Below are 24,881 nucleotides of genomic sequence, written 5' to 3' on the forward strand. Positions count from 1 at the left end.
GCGATAATATAAATCCCTGAATGTTTAGATTTCTTATTCCCTAGAACAATTCTAAATGAATGATATATTATATGACTGTGATCTATTTCTAGAGTGAAGGATTTTTATCTTATTTTATTCAATTTATATAGGGGACTAAAGAATAGCGTTGCAGCTATTCATTAGGCTTTTTTAAAAAAGGATTTTAATAATATATTCTGCATTCTACAGTGCAGTGTTCTTTTGTTTGTTTTTGGTATGTTGGAAACACATGATAGGTAATGATTTTGTGTTAAAAAGTACAATTTAATAACAATAACATTATTACTATTGTTTATCCATTAAATCTCTTGCACGCCCTACTGCTGTCAACGTCTGCATTACATAAGGTTGCTCTGTCCTTCTTTTCATGAATTTAATAATTTATTTTGGACTATCTCTGAGACAAAGGGAAAAAAATGTCTGATATGCATGTATTCTAAATGTATGACTGTGCATATTTGTGCTTGCACAAAGTATGGGCTGTCTTATATGAACTGCATCTGACCTTTAATTTCAAAAGCCCATTGCAAGTGTTCAATTCATTTTTCTGACAAGCACCCTTGGATTCCTACCTAACAGAAGCTTGCATGAGCAGGGGAGAGAAAGAAAGAAAAGAGGATGTTTGAAAGGGAAAGGAATTTTTATAAATGATTTTTTTAAAAAATGGATTCATCACTTTTGACTTTAGTTGCTCCCATCAATTCATATGCAGTCCATTGTACCAATGAATCTAAAAAAAAAAAAAAAAAAGCAATCCTGTAGAGAAAAAAATATGGAACACCCTTGACATAAAACTTCTTAAACACAGTAACCTAACCACAGAGCATAGCCCAGCATCATTAATATAAAAGCTAGTAGTCAGAGTAATACAAAGTGTTATAGCACTGTGTGTATGTCTCACATATACATGCCCCATAAAGTACCTTTTATGCCCATTTCTAACTATGGTAATCTCTAATTATGACATGGCAATTAGTTACGGTATTAAAATATTCAGTAACAGTATTTTTCTTGTTTTTTTTTTTTATTAGCCATGGAGGTCTAGAGGGCTTCTGTAAAATACCTTAACAATTCCATAAAAAGTGTGGAGTCTATTGTTTAAATAAGGTAATAAAAACAGGCAGGATGTTCTGGGTTAAAATACTAAAAATGGATTTTTTTTTTAGTTATCCTCCTATTAATGTTTTCCTTTCAGACCTGAGATCAAACAATACATCTACTTTGATTTGAGTGCTGAACAAATAAATGGAGAAAAACTATCAAAGAACCTTCAGTTACATTAATCAGAGGTCAGTCATGGTTGCTTATGACATCGATAATCTTAGCCACAGAAGAAAAGCTTGTACTTTGATTATTGTCCATTGCTTTAATGCCATCTTTCATTCTAAGAGCAGAGGTGAAACAAAATAATTGGTAGCAAAAGCTCTAAATGAAGTAGGCCAGCACACAACAGTCACAAACCACCTTGCCTGAAATAAATACATGCAAGTGTGAGGTAATATATATTTTATAGTTCAGTTGTGTGCATCTATGTATTATGTGAAAGCATTTGGGAAAAAGCTGAGGAGGCCTTCATTCTGCAGTGTATGAATGTACAAATAGGAATAGGAATAGGAATAGGAATAGGAATAGGAATAGGAATAGAATAGAATAGAATAGAATAGAATAGAATAGAATAGAATAGAATAGAATAGAATAGAATAGAAGTTGGAAGGGACCTTGGAGATCTTCTAATCCAACCCCCTCTCAGGCAGTAAACCCTGACCCTTTTCAGACAAATCGTTGTCCAATCTCTTCTTAAAAACTTCCAGTGATTGAGCATTCACAACTTCTGGAGCCAAGTTGTACCACTGATTAATTGTTCTAACTGCCAGGAAATTTCTTCTTAATTCTGATAGCTTGTCCAATTATCCTGAACTTTCAAATAAAACATATTAGCGTCTCCTTAGAACCTTTCAGTTCACTGTGAAGTCAGTTTATCAACCGTATCTGGGCCCCAAAAGATTGTTTTACAGTACCTGGGGAACATTTCAACATTTTAAATGACAGCTACAAGGTTTATTGTCAACTGCTTTTTACAGCTTCAGATTTTCTTTTCAAAATATGTAGAAAAAAGATGGATTTCCCCCCATACCTATCCCTTTTGCTCAGATCTCTTTGTGTTGAGAAGGAAACTCTACAGCAAGCATGTCCAACCCACATCCCATAGGCTGTATTTGGCCCTGAACAGCTAGTATTGTGGCCCCATAAAATCATAAACTTTTAACATTATTTTGGGATTTATATGCATTAACTATATTATATATTTTTAAAATGGTCCAAGACAATCCCCCTTCACTCAAAATGGTCCAGGCTAGCCAAAAGGTTTGACAATCATGCTCTAGAGCAGAGGTGGGGAACGATGGCCCTTTTATGACTTGTGGATTTCAACTCCCAGAATTCTGGGAGGCTGTTTCAACCTTGGCTGAAGGTTGTTTCAGTAACATCAACACGGCTATGATTAAAGGTGTTGGTCATCACCTTTAAAGCGCTCCATGGCATAGGGCCTAGCTATCTGTGAGACCGCCTGCTGCTACTGACGACCTCCCATCGACCCGTGCGCTCCCACAGAGAGGGCCTCCTCGGGGTGCCATCAGCCAAACAGTGCAGGCTGGTGACCCCCAGGGGGAGGGCCTTCTCTGTGGGGGCACCTACCCTCTGGAATCAGTTGCCCCCAGAGATAAGGAGAATCCAAGACCTCAGTGCCTTCCGCCGTGCCCTTAAAACCCATTTTTTCCAGCAAGCCGGGTTGGCTTAAGAAGAAATTTTTTAAATGTTTTAATTGGTAGTGATTTTTAATTTGGGGCCAAATTTATATATATTTTAATTGTTTTTTAATATTTGTATTGCATGTTTTTAATAATGGCTGTACACCGCCCTGAGTCCTCAGGGAAAAGGGCGGTATAGAAATTGGAAATATAAATAAATAAATAAATAAATAAATAAATAAATAAATAAATAAATAATAATCACCAACCCTATGATAAACACATGTAGTAATACCTGTCTTGCTTACAAAACGCAAATAGTAGTTTTGTTTCAGGTCTTCCACATTTACAAAAGGTCAAATACTGTATGACATCTGAAGGGCCAAATCATACATTCCTCTCTGTTCTGTAGACTTGGACACAGAATGCCTGATGAGCGGTAATGTTCAACATGTTCTTAAAAGATTTTCCTGTCAAAACCCCTTGTGGCTTAGTCTAAGAATAGGCATTATACTATAGCAGGAACAGACAGCTCCTTGCAGACTCTACATATTTAGTTCACAATGTAGTTATATACACTTTGAACTGGTAGTCTTACATTTCAGAAATAATTGTATGATTCAGTAGCATCAGTTTGTGTTTCTAGCAAGATTAAATCATTATATATTTGAAAACTTCCAGAAAACATACTCTAATTGTGATCATTGAAGAACTAACTCATTTAATGTCTTTGAGAAACGGGTTTTTTAAAAAATCAGTAGTACCCATATATGTACACACATTCCAGATATGTATTAAGGTACAAAACTTCCATTTGCCACTTTTAACTTCTTGATCATTAGGACAGGTCTTTTCTAAGACCTGAAGATTATTGAAGAATGGGACAAGAAACTAGCAGCTACAATTTCAACAAAAAAATGTGGATTATAAAACAGAGATGACAGTTAAAATGGAAATACAAATAATAAACTAAATGAATGACCTGAATAGAGACTAGAAGATTAAGATTAAGATTAAGTTTAAGATTAAGATTAAGACATGTTTCTATAAACTCTTAGTGGACTTTTTGGTGACACAAGGCTGAAATGTTATTGATTTATGGATTTTTTTTATGGATACTAGATAGGTTATGGAAAGAAGAGATATTTGCATATTACCTTATAGAGGGGGACCAAAAATCATTAGATTTGTTTTTATTTGTGATGAAGATTAAAAGTAACTTTTTAATTTTTTCCCCATTTTTCCTCTTTTTTTCCACTTTCTTTCTGAGTTTCTTTTTTTAAAAAAAAATAAAAATTATTTTTTAAAAATGTTAGATTGGATGGTGCAATAAGGAGTACAGAGTTGAAAATCAATATATTTATATCAAAGATCAAGTAAATTGAGTTGGCAATTTATGTATAAATAATAAGAGATTGGACAACCATTTGTCTGAAATGGCATAGAGTTTCCTGCTTAAGTAGGGAGTTGGACTAGAAGAACTTCAAGGTCCCTTCCAACTCTGTTAATCTGTTATAATTAGACCAGGTAGATAAATTTATTTATTTTGGAAAACAGTAAACAACTATTATCAAATGTGGGAAAATAGAACAAATAATTTACTGTTTCAATTGTTAGTAAAAAGCTAGTGGGCAGGTTGAGGTCTACTACAAAAAATGCATATTTGTCTAAACAAATAAAAAATGCTACATATAAGAACATGCTTCTGTTTATTTTGAAATATGGGAGTGAGATTTGATATATTGGAAGAAACATAAAAATAAGTTGAATGAAGTGGGAATGGAACACTTACAAAGTGTGTGTTGTAAAACAAGAGATGGAGCTATGAATTATGGGAGCTGAACAAATGGGAACTGAATATATGAATATGACCAGTGGGAAAGAAATACCCTGAAATGGTTCTGTTATGTAAAGAGAATGAATGAGGATGGAATTGCACAACAAATATGTGGAGGAAGAATGAATTGCTTAAAGGAAGAGGGAAAAATTGATAGTCATGATTGGATCATAAAGCCTTCAAAAACAGAAAATTGAGAAATTTAAAGACGAAACAATGCATGGATGTGGTGGAATTAATGAAAGGATAAGGAGAGCTGTAGTAGATGATATTCATGAACACTAGTGTTAGCTACATATTATTTTCCTTTTTCTTTGTTCCTGTCTTGGCTTACTATTTATAATGCCTTTGCGTAACACTCTTAGCCCAGAAGAAAACAAAGCCTTGGGGAGGGAGGGAGGGATGGATGGATGGGAAAGGATTCCATACAATTTTTCAAATATTGAACTCAGCCTTTCTTAGCCAGTTGTACTTCGGATGGGCTGAGACTGCTTGTTCCAGACTGGTCATGCTCATATACAAGTAGTCCTCATTTAGTAACCACAATTGGGACCAGCAACTCAGTCGTTAAGCAGCCATTAAAGGAAATAGAAACTATGTTTATGAGCTTACTTCAGTTTTACTTTGCTTTACAAATCTGCAAGAGTCCTAAATGCAAGAATTTGTCTTCATCACCACTGTAACTGTGAACGGTTGCTAAATGAGGCATTTGCTAAGTACCTGTACTTAGATCCAGAAAACCATGTAAAAATTTAAATGTAAAAACAATGACAGAATATGTGATGTTGCAACTACAACAAAAGCACTCGTACCTGGGCAGATGTGACCAGGTAGCACATATGAGGACACAGTATGAAAGCAACTAGCTGATATTGATCATCTCAAAACCTAAGACAACATAATTTCATTTCAGTTGAAGAACATAGGGGTGTCTGTAGGGCCTGGTAAAAAAGTAATAGTAGTTGTGATAGTGCAATTAAAGCTCTATTTAGCTCTGTATTTTTATGATCATCCATATTTATACACAATAGCAATGTGTTCTTTTTCTTTTTTATTTCTTCCTTTCCTTTATTAATTCTTTTCTCTTTTTTGCATCATTTCTTAAGTTTTTATATTGCCTTTTTAAAGCAACAAAGAGCCCATTTGTCTGATAAAAATATTTTAATGAGTTGCTTCAATCCTTTAAGTAGGCTTCTATTCTTTAAAAAAAAAAACCTGTTCTTAATACAGTACTTTATGTGTGGTCTTTAAGTCTGCTGTTAAGATTGGACTGTTTTTTGAAAGACTGGAAGACTTAACATGGACTTTTTGTTGAAAGAAGAAAAAAGTGAACGATTTGGGGATTAAAAGGGACGAAGAGGCTAGGGAAAAGTTTAAAATAATAATTGCTTGGCAGAAAGAAGGACAGAAGAATGCATAATTGTATATTTTTAAAAAAAAAATCTTTTTTTTTTGTCCATTTCTTATTTTCTGTCTTTGCTATTACTGCTCTGTGTATTTTACTACATTGAAAATTAATATATATATATTTAAAAATATGATTGTGGAATAGAAGATATAATTCTCTTTTTCTACTATAAACCTCCCCAAGGAATATAAAAAACGGGTTCTTTCTTTTTCATTCTTTTTCTTCTCCTTCCTTAAATGTGCCATACTCCAAAAGGGCAATTTCTGGGAGTAGCAACATTGGAAATATAATTTTCCCAGAGCTGGCTGGTCCATGAAAGGATGCCCTGGTTGGGGTGCAAGAAAAACCCTGAGTGCACCAGTGCAAAAGAAGGTGGTGTGAAAGAAAGTCCTAGCTCCATGATGGCAAACCTATGGCATGCAGAGCCCTCTCTGCTGGCACACATATTGTTGCTCAAGGTCAGATTTCCATGGCGTTTCTTTCATGAGCTTCTGTTTCCCTGCAAATGACAAAACAGAAGCTCACAAAAGAAAAAGATCTTATCTCTTGCTGTGCTGCCTGTGTTGGGATGCCCTGCCTCCCGCTGGCCAGATGGTCTTCGGGTCTCTGCTGCAAATGTGTGCATGTCTGTGCATGTGCATGTTTGCACATGTCTGTGCATGTGCAAATTCATGCATGTCCGCACATGTGCATGTCCGCGCACACACACCTTTCAGTTTGGGCATGCGCCTGCGCATAGTTTGACCACTCGGTATCTAAAAGGTTTGCCATCACTGGACTAGCAGCAACTCAAGTTTGTTTTGGTTGTAGAGAAGCACAATAATATACCTCTTTCTCCTAAGTTTAAAAATATAAACTGGGTTTATAAACTTATAAAGTTTATAAAGAGCCTTGGTGGCACAGCAGACTAAGTGCTGTTAAAGTAGCACCAGCTGCCTGCAATTACTGCAAGTTCAAATCTCATCAGGCTCAAGGTTGACTCAGCCTTCCATCCTTTCGAGGGAGGTAAATTGAGGACCCAGTTTGTGGGGGCAATAAGCTGACTTTGTATAAAAAAGAACACCGCTTGGGGGGAGGGCGAAAGCCTTACTAAGCAGGTATATACAAAGGCTATTGCTTAACACATTGTAAGCCGCCCTGAGTCTCTGGAGAAGGGCAGCATATAAATCGAACTAATAAATAAATAAATAAATAAATAAATAAATAAATAAATAAATAAATAAATAGTTATAACCTCCCACTAATAAAAACAAATATTTATGTTAGCCCTGGATGCATTCATTACTTGACTATTTTTATACCAGGGTACCATCCAATGGTTTAATTTAATCTATGCCTATATTATTAATACCTTTTAATTATAGGAGAGTCATTTGTTTTGTTGGAGTTTTGGTAATGAAGCAAATACAGCACAGCGTGCTGTAGAATATAGATAAAGCCCAATAATATTGCCCCACTGCAACCATAAAATATATATTGGACGAAGTTTATTTTCTTCTCTTCTGTGCTATGTCTACCTGTCTGAACATACACACAAACACACAAAGGCACATAGAGAATTGTACAGTTGGGTGTTGTTGCTTTTTTGTTTTTTGTTTTTTTGCTTAAAGTCCATTCATTCAATGACTGTTCAAAGTTAGGACTTAAGACTGGTTCTCAAGGTTCTGGCCATTGCAGCGCCCTAAGTGGACACGGACAGAATTTAGGCCCACTTGGGTCCGCCTGCATTTACAACCATTTTTTGACCATTGCCTACCTGCTGCTATGGACAGGCCTGTCGCCTGGCACCACCACACCTGTCACAACTTGCACTACTACTGTACCAGCTTGAGCAGGGGGTTGGACTGGAAGACCAATGAAGTATTATTCTATGTTCTATATTCTTTTTTGCCATGGGGATAGGCTAATTGGAAGGAATACACGAGAAGATTATTGGTATTTCACTCTGTGCTTCTCAAGTCTCAAATAAAACACATCGTATTGAATTGAGAGCAAATAAATTCCAATCATTGCACTAAGAAATGTTTCAAAGTAAACATCTTCTACATGTATATTTTGTCTGCTCCTAAATTCAACCTTGCAGATAGTTAGAAACATGTCTTTCCTCTCCCCTCTCCAGTATTTAAAGGTTTAGCTGCCATTTATCATGTTTTTATTATCTACCTGCCTGCCAAAAAGAAACAAAAATAAAGTATTGCACTTTCTGCCTGGTGGAATGAGAAGATTAGAGGAAAAGAAAAGGAAAGGAACAATGAAAGAAAATCACTGCTACTTCCGAGGAGAGAATCCCGACCCTGGGAAACAAATAAATCCTTCCCTGCGTGGTTGCCAGCATTTACATTTTCAGTGTAAAGTATATTTAGCAAAACAAAATAGTAATCATGAGTCATGTACCTGTCCTTACTCAGCAAAACAATTCATCTTTTAAAACTTGAAGTGCTGAAGGAGGGCAGTAAAAATAGAAGAGCTGCAGAAAAGAGGCCAAACCAACAATTTCAACATGTCTTTCGTACCAGAAAGTATTGTCGATGACTTCTGCAGAAATTGTGCACCTGCAGAAAATATATGCATTCCTGAACTTCACCAACCAACCAGAGTTCTTTGTATTTTTCACGCCACATCCAAGCCTCTCATAAACAACAGGGACTAACATAATGCAGAGGGGAATGAAGAATGAACGCCGCAACAGGGAGCAGGCTGACTAACTGCAACAATTCTTTGCTTTTTAAATATGCTCAAACACTTCAAAAACAGCCAATCAAACCAAAGCAAGCCATCGCTTGGTTCTTTAGGACAGGGGTTGGGGACCCCTGGTCCGCAGCCTGGTGGTGGCTGTGGCCCATTTGGAACCAAGCCGCAGAAGTGGGTGAGTTGCACATGCGAAATGAAGCTGCATTTGTGACAGCAGTGTATGCGCACACATAAGACCATCACTTCTTCCCCACCCTGTTGCTGTTGCCACCTCTTCCACCTTAACCATTGAGCTGGAAAGGTTGGGGAATGTGGCTTTAGGGGATGGATGAGTGGATGGTTGGAATAATTGTATTGATGAGTTGCTGAGCTTAGATGTGTGGGTGCACTCTGGGTCAGCTTTATTTTGTCCTGTTGATTTCAGTTTTCAGAGTACCTTTGAGGATGCATATAGAAAAGCATTCTGAAACTCAACCAAAAGCTTGCACAGATATTCCAGTTACTTTTTTAAAAAAGCAAAAATATGAAGACTGTTAGTTTGATTTAGTTTGGCTGGGGAGCACTATCTTCTTCCAGAATGTGACCAAGTAGACAATGGCAACCAGCTACAGAGGTTAGCAGTTGATCAATTTCCAGTGAGAATTTGAAATATTGTCCACTGTATTGAATGGCTGGTCATCTAATGTCTTCATCTATGCACTAGCACATACAATAACTTCCTTCCACTCTGCTTCTACCACTCTATAGGCATCTTACTCTGCTTCAAAGAATGCTTTTTCTGCTAGTTGGCAATCTAAACTGAAATTAAACTAAAGTGAGCATAGACTGGGCTGTGGAGCTCATCTTAGAGACAGGCAGACAGGTATATTTATAAATACCACCAGCTATTGTAGTAGTCAAGGCACAAATCCATCAGGCAGGCCAACAGGGCAGGGTTTCCTTCTATAGCACATTCTCCTCCTTTTTTCCTAACCACAATTAGATCCAGAATGTCTCCTCTACATCTTGCATGCCTTAAAAACCTACTTTAAATGTCCACCCCAGATCATCTCTCACCCAGACTAAGCCTAAAAGCATCAGGGATATGAGCAAACTCAGCTAGGAGAATTCCAGTGTTAATGCTCCACACAATATGGAATCATTTGGTTTGATACTGAAATGAAAACATCCAAGCTGGGTTTCATTTTGTTACATATTAAGAAGGCTGCAAGTATTTATTACATTTCATCCACAAACTGCTCAGAGTAGATGACTTGAGTCTGAAGTTACTGGAATTCAAGCTGGACAGCATATCCCTGCCTATTTTTCTTCTTTTCTGCCATACATCCATACAAACTGCGTCTTTTTATTGTCTGCTCTCTCCCATCCTGCAGCTCATTAAATGTTGCAATAAAATAGTGGAAATGAGTGTTATTGTGTGATGGCTAATTGAAATAGCCCATTCATCAAATTTGATGTCGCCCAAGTCTAATCTTTCCAACATTAAATGAATTCTATTCAATTAGGGCATCCCTGTGCCAGTTTCCTTCAAGTTTGCACAAAGATTTGTGTGGTGTGTTTCTCTGTGTATATGCATGGTATATTTTCCTCAATATTTAAATTTTATATGCACTTCTCCTACCATACATATTTTTATATTCATTTTCGTAATGTATGCATTTTTGCAAGTGATTTTATTTTAAACTTCAGAACGCTGCAGGTATAAATTTATAACTAAAATTGCTTTCTATATAGGTTTGAAAAGTAGATAAAACAAAATCTTGTCTATTCCTGCAATAAGTTAGCAGAGAGTCATTTCAGATTTTTATCTAAATTAGAATTAAAGATACTGTCAATGTTCAGGCTTATTCTGCCCCAAAACCAGAAGGAACGTATTTATATCTTTTTTTTTACTTCAGTTTTGCTGAAATCAGCATTCATGGCTATCAAAATGTCTAGAGCAGTGATGGCTAAGCTTTTTGCCATCGTGTGCCAGGAGGTGGGGAGGTGGGGCCACACATGCATGCGTGCCCACACGCATAATTCTATGCACCCCACCCCCACACATGGAGCCAAGTGAGTTTTTCTCTCTCACCTGGCTCCAGAGCCTCTCTAGGAGTCTGGGGAGGGCAAAAATGGCCTTCCCCATCTGCCCGGAGACCCTCCAGAGGCCAGAAACCACTTGTTCGGCCTCTGGAGGACCTCTAGGAGGGTGGGGAAGGCCATTTTTACCCTCTCCAGACTCCTAGAGAGGCTATGGAGACTGGGGTCAGCAAAAAACGGCTCTCCAGTCCCACCAGAAGTTGGCAAATGGGCCATTTCTGGCCTCTGGAGGGCCTCCGGGGTGGTGGGGAAGGCCATTTTCACCCTCCCCAGACTCCTAAAAAGGCTCTGGAGCCAGGTCAGAGAGAAAAACAGGTCTTCCTCACCACCTTCCAAGGCCCTCCGGAGGCAGGAAACAACCTGTTTTCCTACTTCTGGTGGGCCCAGAAGGCCCGAAAATTAGCTGGCTGGCAAGCATATGCATGCCGGAGTTGAGCTCGCGTGCTCACTGATATGGCTAAGCATACCACCTGTGCTTAGGTTCGCCATCATGGGTCTAGAGTATCCCATTATATTATAACCCCGTCCATTATGAATCCAGAATGCCTACTATATGAAAGCAATGGATCACCCCCTTCCTTCCAATATATTGTCATATAGATAGTCCTCATATAAGCAATCATAACTGGAAGAAAAATTTGGTCATTAAGCAGAGGGGGGATTCTAAGTGAAACTGATTGTGATTATGATCTTATTTCAGATCTCCTTTGCTTTACAATCCTGTAAAGGTGTAAATATGAGAATTGGTTGCTAAATCCTTGTTGTAACTATGAATGATCACTGTAAGAGGCATTCACTAAATGTTATTGTTGTTAGTTGCGAAGTCGTGTCCAACCCATTGCGACCCCATGGAGAACTTTCCTCCGGGCCGTCCTGTCCTCTACCATCCTCCAGAGATCATTTAAGCTCATGCCTACTGCTTCAGTGACTCCATCCAGCCACCTCATTCTCTGTTGTCCCTTTTTTCTTTTGCCCTCAATCATTCCCAGCATTAGGCTCTTCTCCAGTGAGTCCTTCCTTCTCATTAGATGGCCAAAGTATTTGAGTTTCATCTTCAGGATCTGGCCTTCTAAAGAGCAATCAGGGTTGATCTCCTCTAGGACTGACTGGTTTGATCACCTTGCAGTCCAAGGGACTCACAGGAGTCTTCTCCAGCACCATAGTTCAAAGGTCTCAATTCTTTGATGCTCAGCCTTCCTTATGGTCCAGATTTCCCAACCATACACTGCAACTGGGAAAACCATTCACTAAAAAGGACTATCTATAACAATACTGGCTTTTGTTACTGATTTTAATATTTTGGAGTTGGATACCAAAGAAAATGAATACAAAGTGTCAGATTGATTACAATTACTTAAAAATGTATTAATACAGTCTCAAGCATACTGTCAGAGAGATCATACTCTAATCAGCTGTGATAATCCCAGGTAGTGGTGAGAAAGGAATTTTGTGGTATTGACTAATAACGTTTTTTTTTAAAAAAAAATGGCAAGTTTTATAGCTTTTCAAGACCCTCTCCCCCATAATTATGAAGCTGTGTACTTTAGTTAACAAAAAAAGTAGTTATACAGGTAGTCCTCAATGTACGACCACAATTAAGTCCCAAATTTATGTTGCTAAGTGATAAATTTGTTAAGTCAGTTTTGCCCCATCAAATGACTTTTCTTGCCACATTTGTTAAGTAGATCACTGCAGTAGTTAAGTTAGTAACATGGTTGTTAAATGAATCTGTCTTCCCCCATGGGCTTGGCTTGTCAGAAGGTTGCTAAAAATGATCACATGACCTTGGAACACTGCAACCGTCATAAATATGAACCAGTTGCAAGCATCTGAATGTAAATAACATGACCTTGGGGATACCATGGGTCGTAAGTGTGAAAATGTCATTTTTTTCAGTGACTTTGAACAGTCATTCAAGCAGCGAACTGTTGTAAATCGAGGACTACTTGTATATTAGTTACAGAATATTATTATATGTCCAGTAGGTGTTGGGGGCCTAGTTAAGACAAAATGGGAAATAATTATAAGTACATAATATAAATTATATATTATAAATAAGATAACTGAATGGTGAGTATGCTGTAACTCTTTCAGTTTGCCTTAACTTACTTAATATGATATTAATTTTAACAATGTGCCTTATAAAATGAAAAATTGTTATGAATCATATATAGGCTTCACATAAGAACAATTAGATGTTCTGAGATTTTATTAATTTTACTAATCACATTCCACAGCTGGATTTGTTTCAAAGGACTTTCTATAATCAACAAAGTTGCCTTTTTTTGATATTCTTTAAAATTATGGAAGCTCAAGCTCTTCAGTTTAACCAAGGTTTTGGAAATATTGGAGATAATTAGTATTTTTCAAGAAACCAGAATAAAGACCTTAGAAGAAAATTAATCTCATGACCAGTTCAATACAAATCTACAAGCTAAACTACTTAAAATACATGGACAATTCTGCAAACATATTTTTAAAATAATTGCCATGTTTCCCCAAAAATAAGACCCTGTCTTATATTTTTTTGAACCCTGAAATAAGTGCTTGACCTTATTGCCATGTTCTCAAAAACCTGATTGGGCTTATTATCAGGGGATGTCTTATTTTGGGGAAAATAGGGTAGTCTACAGTTGGATCCTGAAAAGCAGAAGTCTTTGTCACATTACTTAAAATAATATACAATATTCATGTACTTTTCACATTGCTAGCTGATTTTAAACTTGAGATAATAGATGCTTAGTGATTAATACCAAGAATTAATCATTCATGAAAATATGTTATTTAATAGTTAACTTTCCGAAACTGAGTACCAGAGGCAACTCTTTATAACCTTCAAAAGAAGCTACTGAATTGAAATATTAAATAAAATAGTGCACATAAAATAGTGAGTTATCCACATCTTTCTGTTCAAGTTCCTTTACCAAAGGAAAAACTTCAGTTCAGAATGTACCCTAGCAAGAAAATTAAACATCTTTATCTTCTATCCAACAATCTTTTGCCTTTCTATTGGAAATAAGATTTTAAAAATTACAAAGTCCTTCTGCCACTGTGAAATTTTTATAACCTGATGAGTAACAACTTTGTTTTTAGCATATACTTTTTTAAAATAATATCCATTATTATTTTCTTTAATTGATGTTTTTACTGTATGTTTTAATTTATATAGACTTTCTATGTTTTTAGTTATGGGATCAGGATGGGATGAATGGGAGAGTGGGACCGAAAGAGGAGTCCTTCTTCCCTCTCTCCCTCCCTCGTGTAGTTGGAATGGGTACTTTTATTTTTGTTTTTTGCATTACATGTAATTTATTTCAACCTATATTAAAATTAGTGTTTTCTCTTTATCCATTTGTCATTAAGTAACCTGATTATATTGATATATGAGTCTGATGGTGAGAACAAGGTGAAACCTACCTTCATCTACAAGGTGACATGATAAAGTAGCCAGTTGAAACATAAATGGGCTCAGATTTTTTTTTTTTTTTGAAAGGACAAATTTGTAACTGGAAAAACAGGTATTAATAGGTTGCAAGAAACATACAATTTACTTAATAAGCAACTCTTTTTAAGGGGTAGGAATTGGATGGGTAAACTTATATTTTATTTCGGCTGTTCACCACCCTGAGTCCTATTGGAGAAGGGTGGTATATAAATGGAAACAAATATTAAATATTAATATTAAATATTAGTGGATACTCCATAAAATATGTGAGGTAGCTAATATGTCTAACAACCATCTTAAAGTTGATTTAAAGTATGAACATTGCAATAGTGAAAGGTATTTTATTTTATTTTAATAGTAAAGATAGTTACTTTGATTATTGCTCTGATTAATTTTTATCACCCTATTAAGAACACTTCTGAAATATTTCACAGATGTTTCTATACCCAGTCAGTAGAACTTCAGAGGCTCCAGTTTCTGGCTGCTGCTTTTAAAAGAATGATCAGTCTGTAAAAAGTGTTCCCTCCTTTACAATCTGATCTGGCTGGGCCCAAAAGGAGGGATGGTGGCCCTTTTGGAGTTGGGCCCACTGAGATACCAGCAGGCATGTATCCTTTATGAATCTCTTAGGCTTTTTAGGGGTGCCAATCCATAAGTGACCAGATGTGAGCTCCTTAGCTTTAATATATAAGCTGGGATTGTTGCTGTTCTATTCCTTCAAGACCCAGCTTTATCAACAGGTCTGGGAGTTTCAGGGAACTAGTGAGAGCCTGAGGTGATTCTGTTAGTAATAAAATCTTGTGTGTTTATGTGTGTATGTTTTATACATGACTATCTATTATTTTATACTTTTTTTTTTTTGCATATGCTGCCCAGAGCCACTTCTTATGAAATAGGCAGCTGTCAGTCTTCCCTGGCAGGAAATAGGACTAAATGAACGAATTATTACTTTATTAGAAGGCTTTGTATTAACAGAATCTTGCAAATTTGGAAGTACTGTACCAACTTTCCCCCATCACTTTTAACTGCTTGATTAATTAAGGTCAATCCTACATTTCTCTCCCTATTAAACCTCTGGGGATTCCTGCCTCCTTTCTCTGATTGCAGTATCTCTTCCCCTAGTTCACAATGTTATCCACACATTCCACTACAACATATAAAGTTCTGCAAATTCCCTTCCTTCCTTCCTTCCTTCCTTCCTTCCTTCCTTCCTTCCTTCCTTCCTTCCTTCCTTCTATGTGTGTGTGAGAAAGTTTGCAGAACTATATAAAAATCTGTGTGTGTTTGAGAGAGAGAGAAAGAGAGAGAGACTGACAGACATACACACAGAGAGATTTTCATTAACTTTTCATTAACTTAATTAGTTTTCCAGTTACAAAGAAGAATATTAATACATCATTTTTTTTCTAAACTAAAAAGTGTTCCAAGCATATATAAGCAAATAAGTAATAGTTATTTGGCATTTTTAAAATCCAAAACAAACAATTCTCTTTTGGGCACTATATTAGCATAAATAGTGTAATTTTAAGAAATAGATTAGGGAACTACCAGTACTTTAATTCTTTGGAATGCAATTAAATTAATAAGTTTGGAGATCTATTCTTTTATTGCCCTCAACACAGGAAAAATAAACCTCAGAGCTAGTTCTGCAGCTCCAATAGGTGGCTAGAGATTAATATCTGCTATATCCTAGAAACCTAACAACAAATGATAGCAGCAAAGGTTAAGTTGAATATACCATACCTTGAAATATATTATGGTAGAGCTGAAAATCAAGAGAGAAAGCTGGAAAGTTAACAGCTCATTATTTAAAAACAATCAAAGCAACAATAAAAAATATTGTTTGGATATTGTGTTATATTGTACACACTTTCTTTTGTATTGGTATGTAGACCAACATCTTCCAGTCAGTTGATATCAGCCCTTTGAAGTTGTCTAAATCAGGAAACAAGACTTCACAAGAAGACTAGAATTATACTTTATTGAGATACCTTAGCAGAATCTTGCAAGTCTGATCTGTTTTCATTTCTTATACTCCAATGAGTCAAGGAGAAGCCAGACTTCTAATATTGCTTTCTTGTCCAAGGTCCTGCTCTGTTTTGTTAACAGCTTAATTCGCTCAAGACCAACATTCAGGGCTGTCCTAAAATGACCACTATGTTGTTCTTCAGCTTGGCTGGCAAAGCTATGTTAATACCTTTACTGATTATTCTTCTGTTGGTTGCATTTTTCTGTAGACATTTTTCAGTGCCTTCTGAATTGGTAATGACTGGAGTGTTACTCTAACTTCACCTAGTACTAGAGGCTCTTGTATATAGGCAATATCTTCAAAGGTATTTTGGATGCTGATATACTTGCTGTAGAGAATTTCAGTATGCTCCTTTCAGCTTGGTTTGAATTTCTTTGAATCAATTATTATTTGTCCATTGGCATCCATTCACCTACCAATTTGAAGTTGGAGACTTTTTCAGAGTTTGGTGCTCTTCAGGAAAACTTTTCTTTCTTTTTCCATGTCTATTTCCATCTTTAACAGCTTTATCATACCACAGTAAAGCTTTTTTCTCTTCCAACAGTGCTTTGTTAATTTCCTTCTTTGTTAATTTCCTTCTTTTAATTCTTTGTTAATTTCCTTCCTGAGTTCTTTATCTTTCTTGGTTTTTTTCTTTCCTTTTTTCATTTGTTCTGACATATAGTTTGATAGTTCCTGTTTCTTGAAGTTTGGGCATACTAATTTAATATTCATCCATATCAACTTTTTTTATTTTGGTGCTGCTATGAAGTTCACTGTTTCATAGCAATTCCTGATGTTCTTCTTTAATAACCGTACTACTATTATTGTTATTGGATAATAGAATCTTGAAATCTGTGAGAGTTTTTGTCTGTCCCCTGTTAACCAAACAGAATCAAGGTTGGATTATACTTAGTTTCTTTCTCACCCCTTTTTTATTCCTGGGGTAAACTAACATTTACTTAGAAAATTATTGCATTTCTTCTTCAAGGTTATCTCTATATTTTTTCATGTGAGTGATACAATATCACACCAAAACATATTGTGGTTTATGCTCTGGTTATGCTATTAATTTGAAGAAGTTTAACTTGTTGTTTCTGAGATCCACTATATCTGTAGATTGCTACTTAATTACAGGATTAAAATTTGTACAGACTCTTGATGTTAATGCCTTATTTTACTGCAACAGAGGGAGTCAGAAATTAATGTTGTTGTTTTTTCTTTTTCCCAACCTTTGCTCACTTTTCCTCCTTTTCCCTCACTGCTTTCCTATTTTCTTTTGAATTTTGGATCTTACAGTATCTTATAACCTAATAAAATGTTTAAAACTCAAAAAAAATGTACAGACTATATAAAATACTTAGGTCTTGCTCAAATCTTTCTCAAAATATATCATAATAAGTTGTATTAAGTGTCTAAATAAGTAGATGCAATTTCAATAAACATAGCTCAATGGTTAACATTTCCATTAAGTCTCTGGGGCAAGATTAATGCTATTGAAATGAATATTACATCAAGATTAATGTGTAGTGTAAGAGGGATTCCAATCTTAATTCCTATTAGATACTTTAACAGACAAATATATTGAAGTGAATTACAGCAGACTAAAAACCCTCAACTGTTCTTGGCCAAATTGAGATTACTTCATGATATAGATTTTCAGTTGTACCACTGGCCTTTGATTTAACATAGGTATTATTTTGCAGCAAGACTTAATTAACATTTTGTTCTTACTACTTGGAAAGTAGTGTATATAACTCTTGTGAAATGTTAGGAGGTTTTGGGGTCAGGTATATTGAACAGGATTTTTCCCTTTCAGCCTTAGAAAATTCTAGGAATAGTTTGTCATTAATAGAGAAGAGGTTATGTTTTTTCCCAAATCACATGAATAATTGTTAGTGTAGAATAACTGAAACTGAAAATAACGAGCTAAGTTTTTTTTTTAAAAAAGAAAATTGGGATACTTGGAGAATTCATTTAACAATAAATAAATATATATACCGAAGCTGTCATGAACCCCTCTATGTAGGCCAAATCAAGAAATCATCTTCATGCAAAGGCTCAAGTTATGCTTATTAATGTTAGTAACAGAATATTGCAAGCCTGACTCTGTTTACTTCCCTCCACCCCACTTATATTAATATGAATTATGAAGGTGTCTCTCTAATTTTTTCATACATGTGGCCTTTTTGTTTTGGACTTAAGCAATATTTTTAATTTCTCTCTTTGATAGCATATCTGGCCTATTTCTGTCAATGTTTTCTTCCTTATTTTAAATACCATGTTTCCCCGAAAATAAGACCCTGTCTTTTTTTTTTTTTTTTTTTTTTGAACCCTGATATAAGTGCTTGGTCTTATTGCCATGCACTCAAAAGCCCGATTGGGCTTATTATCAGGGGATGTCTTATTTTGGGGGAAACAGGGTAGCTCTTGAGGTACATCTAATTTTAAGATGCATTGTTTGAAAAAAAATCAACAATCAAATTTTATAAGGAATTAAACATAAAATAAAAATTAGTTATATATCTGAATAATGGAATCAAGTACTGGAATATCCAATTTTGAGAATCTGTGGCTCTAGATGTTACAAAAATGTAACATATAACTTCTTATGATTTTAAAACACATCTGTAAATATTAAATGTGTTTATTGGACACTTCCAATAATATTTAAAATGATTTGGACATTAGATTTACAGTAGGAATTTACAGGTTCTTTAAGACATACTGTAAGATCTTATCTTGTCCATATAAAGTTTAATTTTGGTTTCAAGACAATTTTGACAACTGCATTTACAATACATGGCAATACACTTTGGAAAGAAATATCATAGTTAATGTCTTTCCATATAGTGATACATACTGCAAATACCATAAATTATATTTTGCAATATTGTCAATATAAGAAAGTTGAGTCATGAAAGGTCCAGAAAGATAGATCATTATATCATCAGTGTGTTACATATCTATTCTCTAAGGTAACACTGACTAAAAATAATAATTTGTCTTCACCCTCTTTCATAACATTTGAAGTAAAATGTTTGTTTTAATATAACTATTTTATGACTAAAAGTTTAAGATTCCCGGAAGGCAGTTTATAATAGTTTTAGAGGAATAAACGCTGCTTGCATATAATATGAGAGTTATATAATCCATATTAAAATTCATATTGAAATCAAATGCATTTTAGTATGGTTTTGGGCAGAAAAACATTTTTAGAATTACAAAATCCATTCTGATTTATGCTTTGGTTGAAGAGATGTGTTTCAAAACAGCTTGTACTTGAAAGGATCAGATTCTTCAAATACTCCCTTCAAACATACATGTTGAAACAGAAAGATTATGGTAGACAGAAAGTTATCCATATGTAATCAGACAATCATATTAACACTAGTATACCTACACTTGAAATAAAACAAACCAGAAACATATCACTATGAATTCATTTTATATACTCATTGGTGGCCTTTTACGTGACATATATTATATGTTTGTGGCCCAAAATTAAGAAAACCTTTTGGAATACAGGTATTCCTCATTTTACGACCAAAATTGAGACCAAAATTTCTGTTTTTAAGTGAGACATTTTAAAATGAGTTTTTCCCCATTTTATGACCTTCTTTGTCTCAGTTGTTAAGTGAATCACTGCAGTTGATAAGTGAGTAACCCGGTTGTTAAGTGAATCGGGCTTTCTCATTGACTTTTCTTGTCAGAAGGTCGCAAAAGGGGATCACATGATCTTGGGACACAGTAACCATCATAAATATTGCCAAGCAAGTGAATTTTGATCACATGATCATGGGGATGCTTCAAAGGTCAAAGGTTGTAACTGTGAAAAAAGGTCATAAATCACTTTTTGTCCAGTGTCGTAACTTTGAACAGTCATTAAATGAATTCTTCTAAATTAAGGAGTACCTGTACGGAATAACCAATCTAAATCTCAGTTTTCATGACCTGAAAGAAACCGTTCTTTTTCTTTTCTTTTATAACAATGAATATAAAATGGCTTGCACGACTTTAATTCAAAAGCTATTTCATGTGTGGCTAAAGAAGAAAATATTAAACGTGCTATGCGAAATGAAGCCAATATTTCATGAATGAGAATAAGTAGGGTATTTATATTGTCAATAAAAGAAGCTTTTGACTGTTAACATTATTGCTGGTTTGGCTGATTAAGCAAATATTAAGCTGATTACAATGCTTTTTATGTAACAGTGACGGAAACTGAAGTAAACATTTATCATGGTTCTAACTAGTCATTCTAATCCAAGTGCATTGTTGTTGAAAACCCTCTTGCTTAGTTTCAATATTTTTGGAACAACAAGGAGGCATTTAGCAAATGATCTCAAAGTTATTGAATCATCAAATCAGTTTAAAGAGTAGAGAGACAAGAACCTTTTAAAAAATGTATTTAATTTCCCTTTGGAGGTAGACAGGATAAACCTTTTGGCTGTTACAACTAATATGTGTGTTTTTTTTTTTGTTTTTTTTTGGTTTGGCATGTAGAAGAAAATGTTACTATTTGGCTGAATCCAAAACGAATGAATGAATGAAATGTGAATCCACATTTTCATTTGTATAGCTGTGTTCTTCTATTCCTCCCATTCTGTGTTCTCCTTCTCTCTTTTTATTCCTTGACATGGTTTCTTACTTCTCTGTCTGGGAAGTTGTAGAGGAACAAGAGAGGAAAATTACACAGAATTTAACCATTGCTTCCTTATGTGTGCCTGATTTCTAGTAAGACTGGCATAATGAGTTCTGGACATCGAAATATGCATTGCTGTCACCCAATGTACGGTTTTAGTGGACCTGATCACATTTCCTTTTTACCAATTAATTTGCCTTTTTGTAAATACTGTATTTAGGATTGAATCATCAAAATACACAATGAAGCCTAAAATAGTTTATATTCCAGGTCAAGACTACCTCTTGTAATTAAAAAGGTAGTTTCCTTTTTCTATTTCTACCTGAACAGTACTATATTTCCTAAAGAAAACAAAAACTGTGGTCACATAATAGCAATGGCACTTGGACTTATATACAGCTTCAATAGTGCCTTACAGCATTTTCTAAGCTGTTTACAAGAGTCAGCATATTGTCCCCAAAAATCTGGGTCCTCATTTAGAATAGAATAGCAGAGTTGGAACGGACCTTGGAGGTCTTCTAGTCCAACCTCTGCTTAGGCAGGAAACCCTACACCACTTTAGGCAAGTGGTTATCCAACATCTTCTTAAAAATTGCTCCACTGGAATGCTCCAGTGTTGGAGCATTCACAACTTCTGGAGGCAAGTTGTTCCACTGATTAATTGTTCTAACTGTCAGGAAATTTCTCCTTAGTTCTAAGTTGCTTCTCTCCTTGATTAGTTTCCACCCATTGCTTCTTGTCCTACTCTCAGGTGCTTTGGAGAATAGCTTGACTCCCTCTTCTTGGTGGCAGCCCCTGAGATATTGGAACACTGCTATCATGTCTCTCTAGTCCTTCTTTTCATTAAACTAGACATACCCAGTTCCTGCAACCGTTCTTTATATGTTTTAGCCTCCAGTCCCCTAATCATCTTTTTTTTTTTACCCATCCCAATCATTTTTTTCTGTTTGTTATTTAGGATTTGGTTTTTTTGTACCAATGACTTCCAAAACGTTGATGAACTTATGTAGTCAGTGCTGTGTGATCCAAGTGCACTTCTCCAAGCGGCATAATCAAGCAGGTGCATATGTTATTTTGTTAATGTGAGAAGTAAAGAACACACGCACATGTGTGGGTGCTGCACACACTCAGAGACAGAGTGAGATAAAACAAAAGCAGAATTCCATTTAGAGCTCAGTCATACAGATACCTGATACCGCCGAGCTTTGCAAAAGATTTATAATCCTGTAATGCATGAGTTGTGCTGACAGCTCAGTTATCACAGCTAGTCATTGCTCTTTCATGCTGCATGAAGTCCCATTAATAGCTGTCAGCGCCTCATTGCCCAAACTGAAAGTTGCAATTTGACACTCCCATCCCTGTGCCACTCCCTCCTCCCCCCCAATCCTTCTTCTCCTGTGAGTTTTATATGCCTCAGGTACAAAGGTCAGCATTCAGATTGTAAGGCTGGAATTTAGCTGCTGTGTCCATTGATTTATTACAATGGTTCTCTGCATTGCTCTGAAGCTTCTTCTGCTCCTGTTCTGTAAACCAAACAGCAGAAGCTAAAGGGATACAAATGATATGATTTATCAGGTCAACATACATATCATCTACTCATAAGGCAATGCCAAGAGAATAAAAACTGGACACATTCCAGTAGAGAGAAATTCCCTCAAAATGGGCTCCAGCATGAGTCCAAAAGCTTGAAAGACTAAACCTCTGGTCCTGCCGAATGACCCAAATTGGATCCTGTAGAATAAAAACTGGTGAAAATCAGTAATTTGGGTGATACAGTCTAGACTTTTAAAATCTGTAAAGCTGACTTGTGAATTGGCAGTTGAAGGTAATTTTCTAAAATTGTGATTTTTTTTTTAAAGTTATTTCATTCTGTTTATGTCTTAACACTACAGGGAAAAAATGGCTTTCGGTATAATGACTCATATCTTTTTCATTAATATAGTTTTGTCCCATATGCATAAATTGAGCTATATACATAGCTCAATTGAGCTATATACAGAAGCATAAATTGAGCTATATACAGAAGCAACATTACAACATTTGTGTTATGTTTTAGTGGGAAGAATTGAAGCAACACACAAGGGGCCAAATATAGCTGAATTTATGAATCGACTAATATAGATCTACAAATTTTATGAATTAGAGTGAGCCAGCTCAGTACCCTCAGCACACATAACTATTTTATTATAACATTCAGCCTTGTTGTTTTAAGGAAAGGCACATGTCGGAAGTACTGTACATAGAATTACTGTATGGCTATACAGTGTTTCCCCAAAAATTTGACCTACCCTGAAAGTAGGTACGTTTTTTTGATTTTTACATGTGTGCCCAATATAAGCCCTACCCTCCAAAATAAGGCCTAATTAAGACGCCCTCCCACACCAGGTGCACGGGTAAAAATTAAGCTAGGATGGGGATGGTGTGTGTGTGTGTAGCTGCCCTACTACTTACCTTTGGACAGTTGCAGTCATGCCTCACTCACCCCAACACCTATCTTGCTGGCCCATTTCTCTGCAGCTGGCAAGGCTTTCCTGAAGGCCTCTGCAGCCGATAACAGAATCAATCCGGAGCTCTGTTATCGGCTGCAGAGGCCTTCAGGAAAGCCTTGCCAGATGCAGAAGAAGTTCCTGAAGGCCTCTGATAGCAAAAAGGAGGCCAGGGGCAATGCGCACAAGTAAGGTGAGTCAGTGGACGACATCCCCCCCTCCCCAAAAATAAAACCTGGTGCCTTTTTTGGTGACAAAAAATATAAGACAGGGTCTCATTTTCGGGAAAACTCAGGTAGTACAGAAAATTTCTCCTTTCTCTCCCATCAAAGTAAAACCCGGGATGTTCCTATTAATCTCAACATTACTATATAGATAATGCGAGGTATTAAAGAGTTCATTTGGTGGAAGCCTCCCTCTCTGTCTTCCTTGCTAATTACTAATGCTCAGTTTCTATTTGTGCCTTATTCCTACTTGCAGACTTAAAATATTCTTCTTGTATTCTACTTCTTTTTATTAAAAAGCAACTTTTGTTCTCTCTGTCATTTTAGGATTTGATACCTATTTTACATCCCGCACATTGGAAAACAACAGAAGAAATGTATGGTTTGCAGAATATTGGGAAGAAAACTTCAACTGCAAGTTAACAATTAGTGGGTCAAAAAAGGAAGACACAGATCGTAAATGCACTGGTAATTTCATTCTCAGTCTGCTTTTTTTAAAAAAAATTACTTGACTTTTATGGGAATGTCTGTGTGTCTGTTACAAGGAAACTCATTTAGACTGAAAAGTGAGAATAGAAAGTGGAAAAAAGAATTAAAAAGTGAAAAATTAATTTAAAAAATAAAAATGAAGCAAGGATATAACATGCAAGAACAGGAAGAAGAATTAACTAAAATATATTTGTTCTCTTTATCTTGTGATAATTGATATTTTTCAAAGGGGTTTTTTATCAAGAAAAGGGGGTATATTTTGAAAGATTTATTTATACAGTTATCTTATGGATGGTGTATTCTTTATGAACAGAACAGAACAGAACAGAACAGAACAGAACAGAATTCTTTATTGGCCAAGTGTGATTGGACATAAAAAGACAAGATATATTCATTAGGAATCATAGGTACAACACTTAATGATAGTCATAGGGTACAAATAAGCAATCAAATCATACTAGGAAACAATCAATATAAATCATAAGGATAGAAGCAACAAAGATACAGTCATGCAGTCATAAGTGGGAGGAGATGGGTGATAGGAATGATGAGAAGACTAATAGTAATAGTAATGCAGACTTAGTGAATAGACAATGTTGAGGGAATTATTTGTTTAGCAGAATGATGGCATTTGGGAAAAACCTGTTCTTGTGTCTAGTTGTTTTGGTGTGCAGTGCTCTATAGTGTTATTTTGAGGGCAGGAGATGAAACAATTTATGTCCGGGATGCGAGGGGTCTGTAAATATTTTCACAACCCTCTTTTTGATTCGTGCTTTATACAGATCCTCAGTGGAAGGC

General features: G+C 35.8%; 1 protein-coding gene across 1 annotated transcript in view; it reads left to right on the forward strand.

Moving 5' to 3' along the window:
- Positions 1–24,881, forward strand: part of GRM7 (glutamate metabotropic receptor 7) — a 490,233-nt gene that overhangs the window by 321,116 nt on the left and 144,236 nt on the right. Inside the window, exon 5 of the mRNA XM_070933577.1 lies at positions 23,922–24,062. Within this exon, the coding sequence (XP_070789678.1) occupies positions 23,922–24,062 (141 nt within the window). The remainder of the gene's footprint in view (positions 1–23,921; positions 24,063–24,881) is intronic.

This window comes from Pituophis catenifer, unplaced genomic scaffold, assembly GCF_029215685.1.
Source record: "Pituophis catenifer annectens isolate HBS135680 unplaced genomic scaffold, rPitCat1.0.hap2 SCAF_2, whole genome shotgun sequence".
Taxonomy (NCBI): Eukaryota; Metazoa; Chordata; class Lepidosauria; order Squamata; family Colubridae; genus Pituophis; species Pituophis catenifer.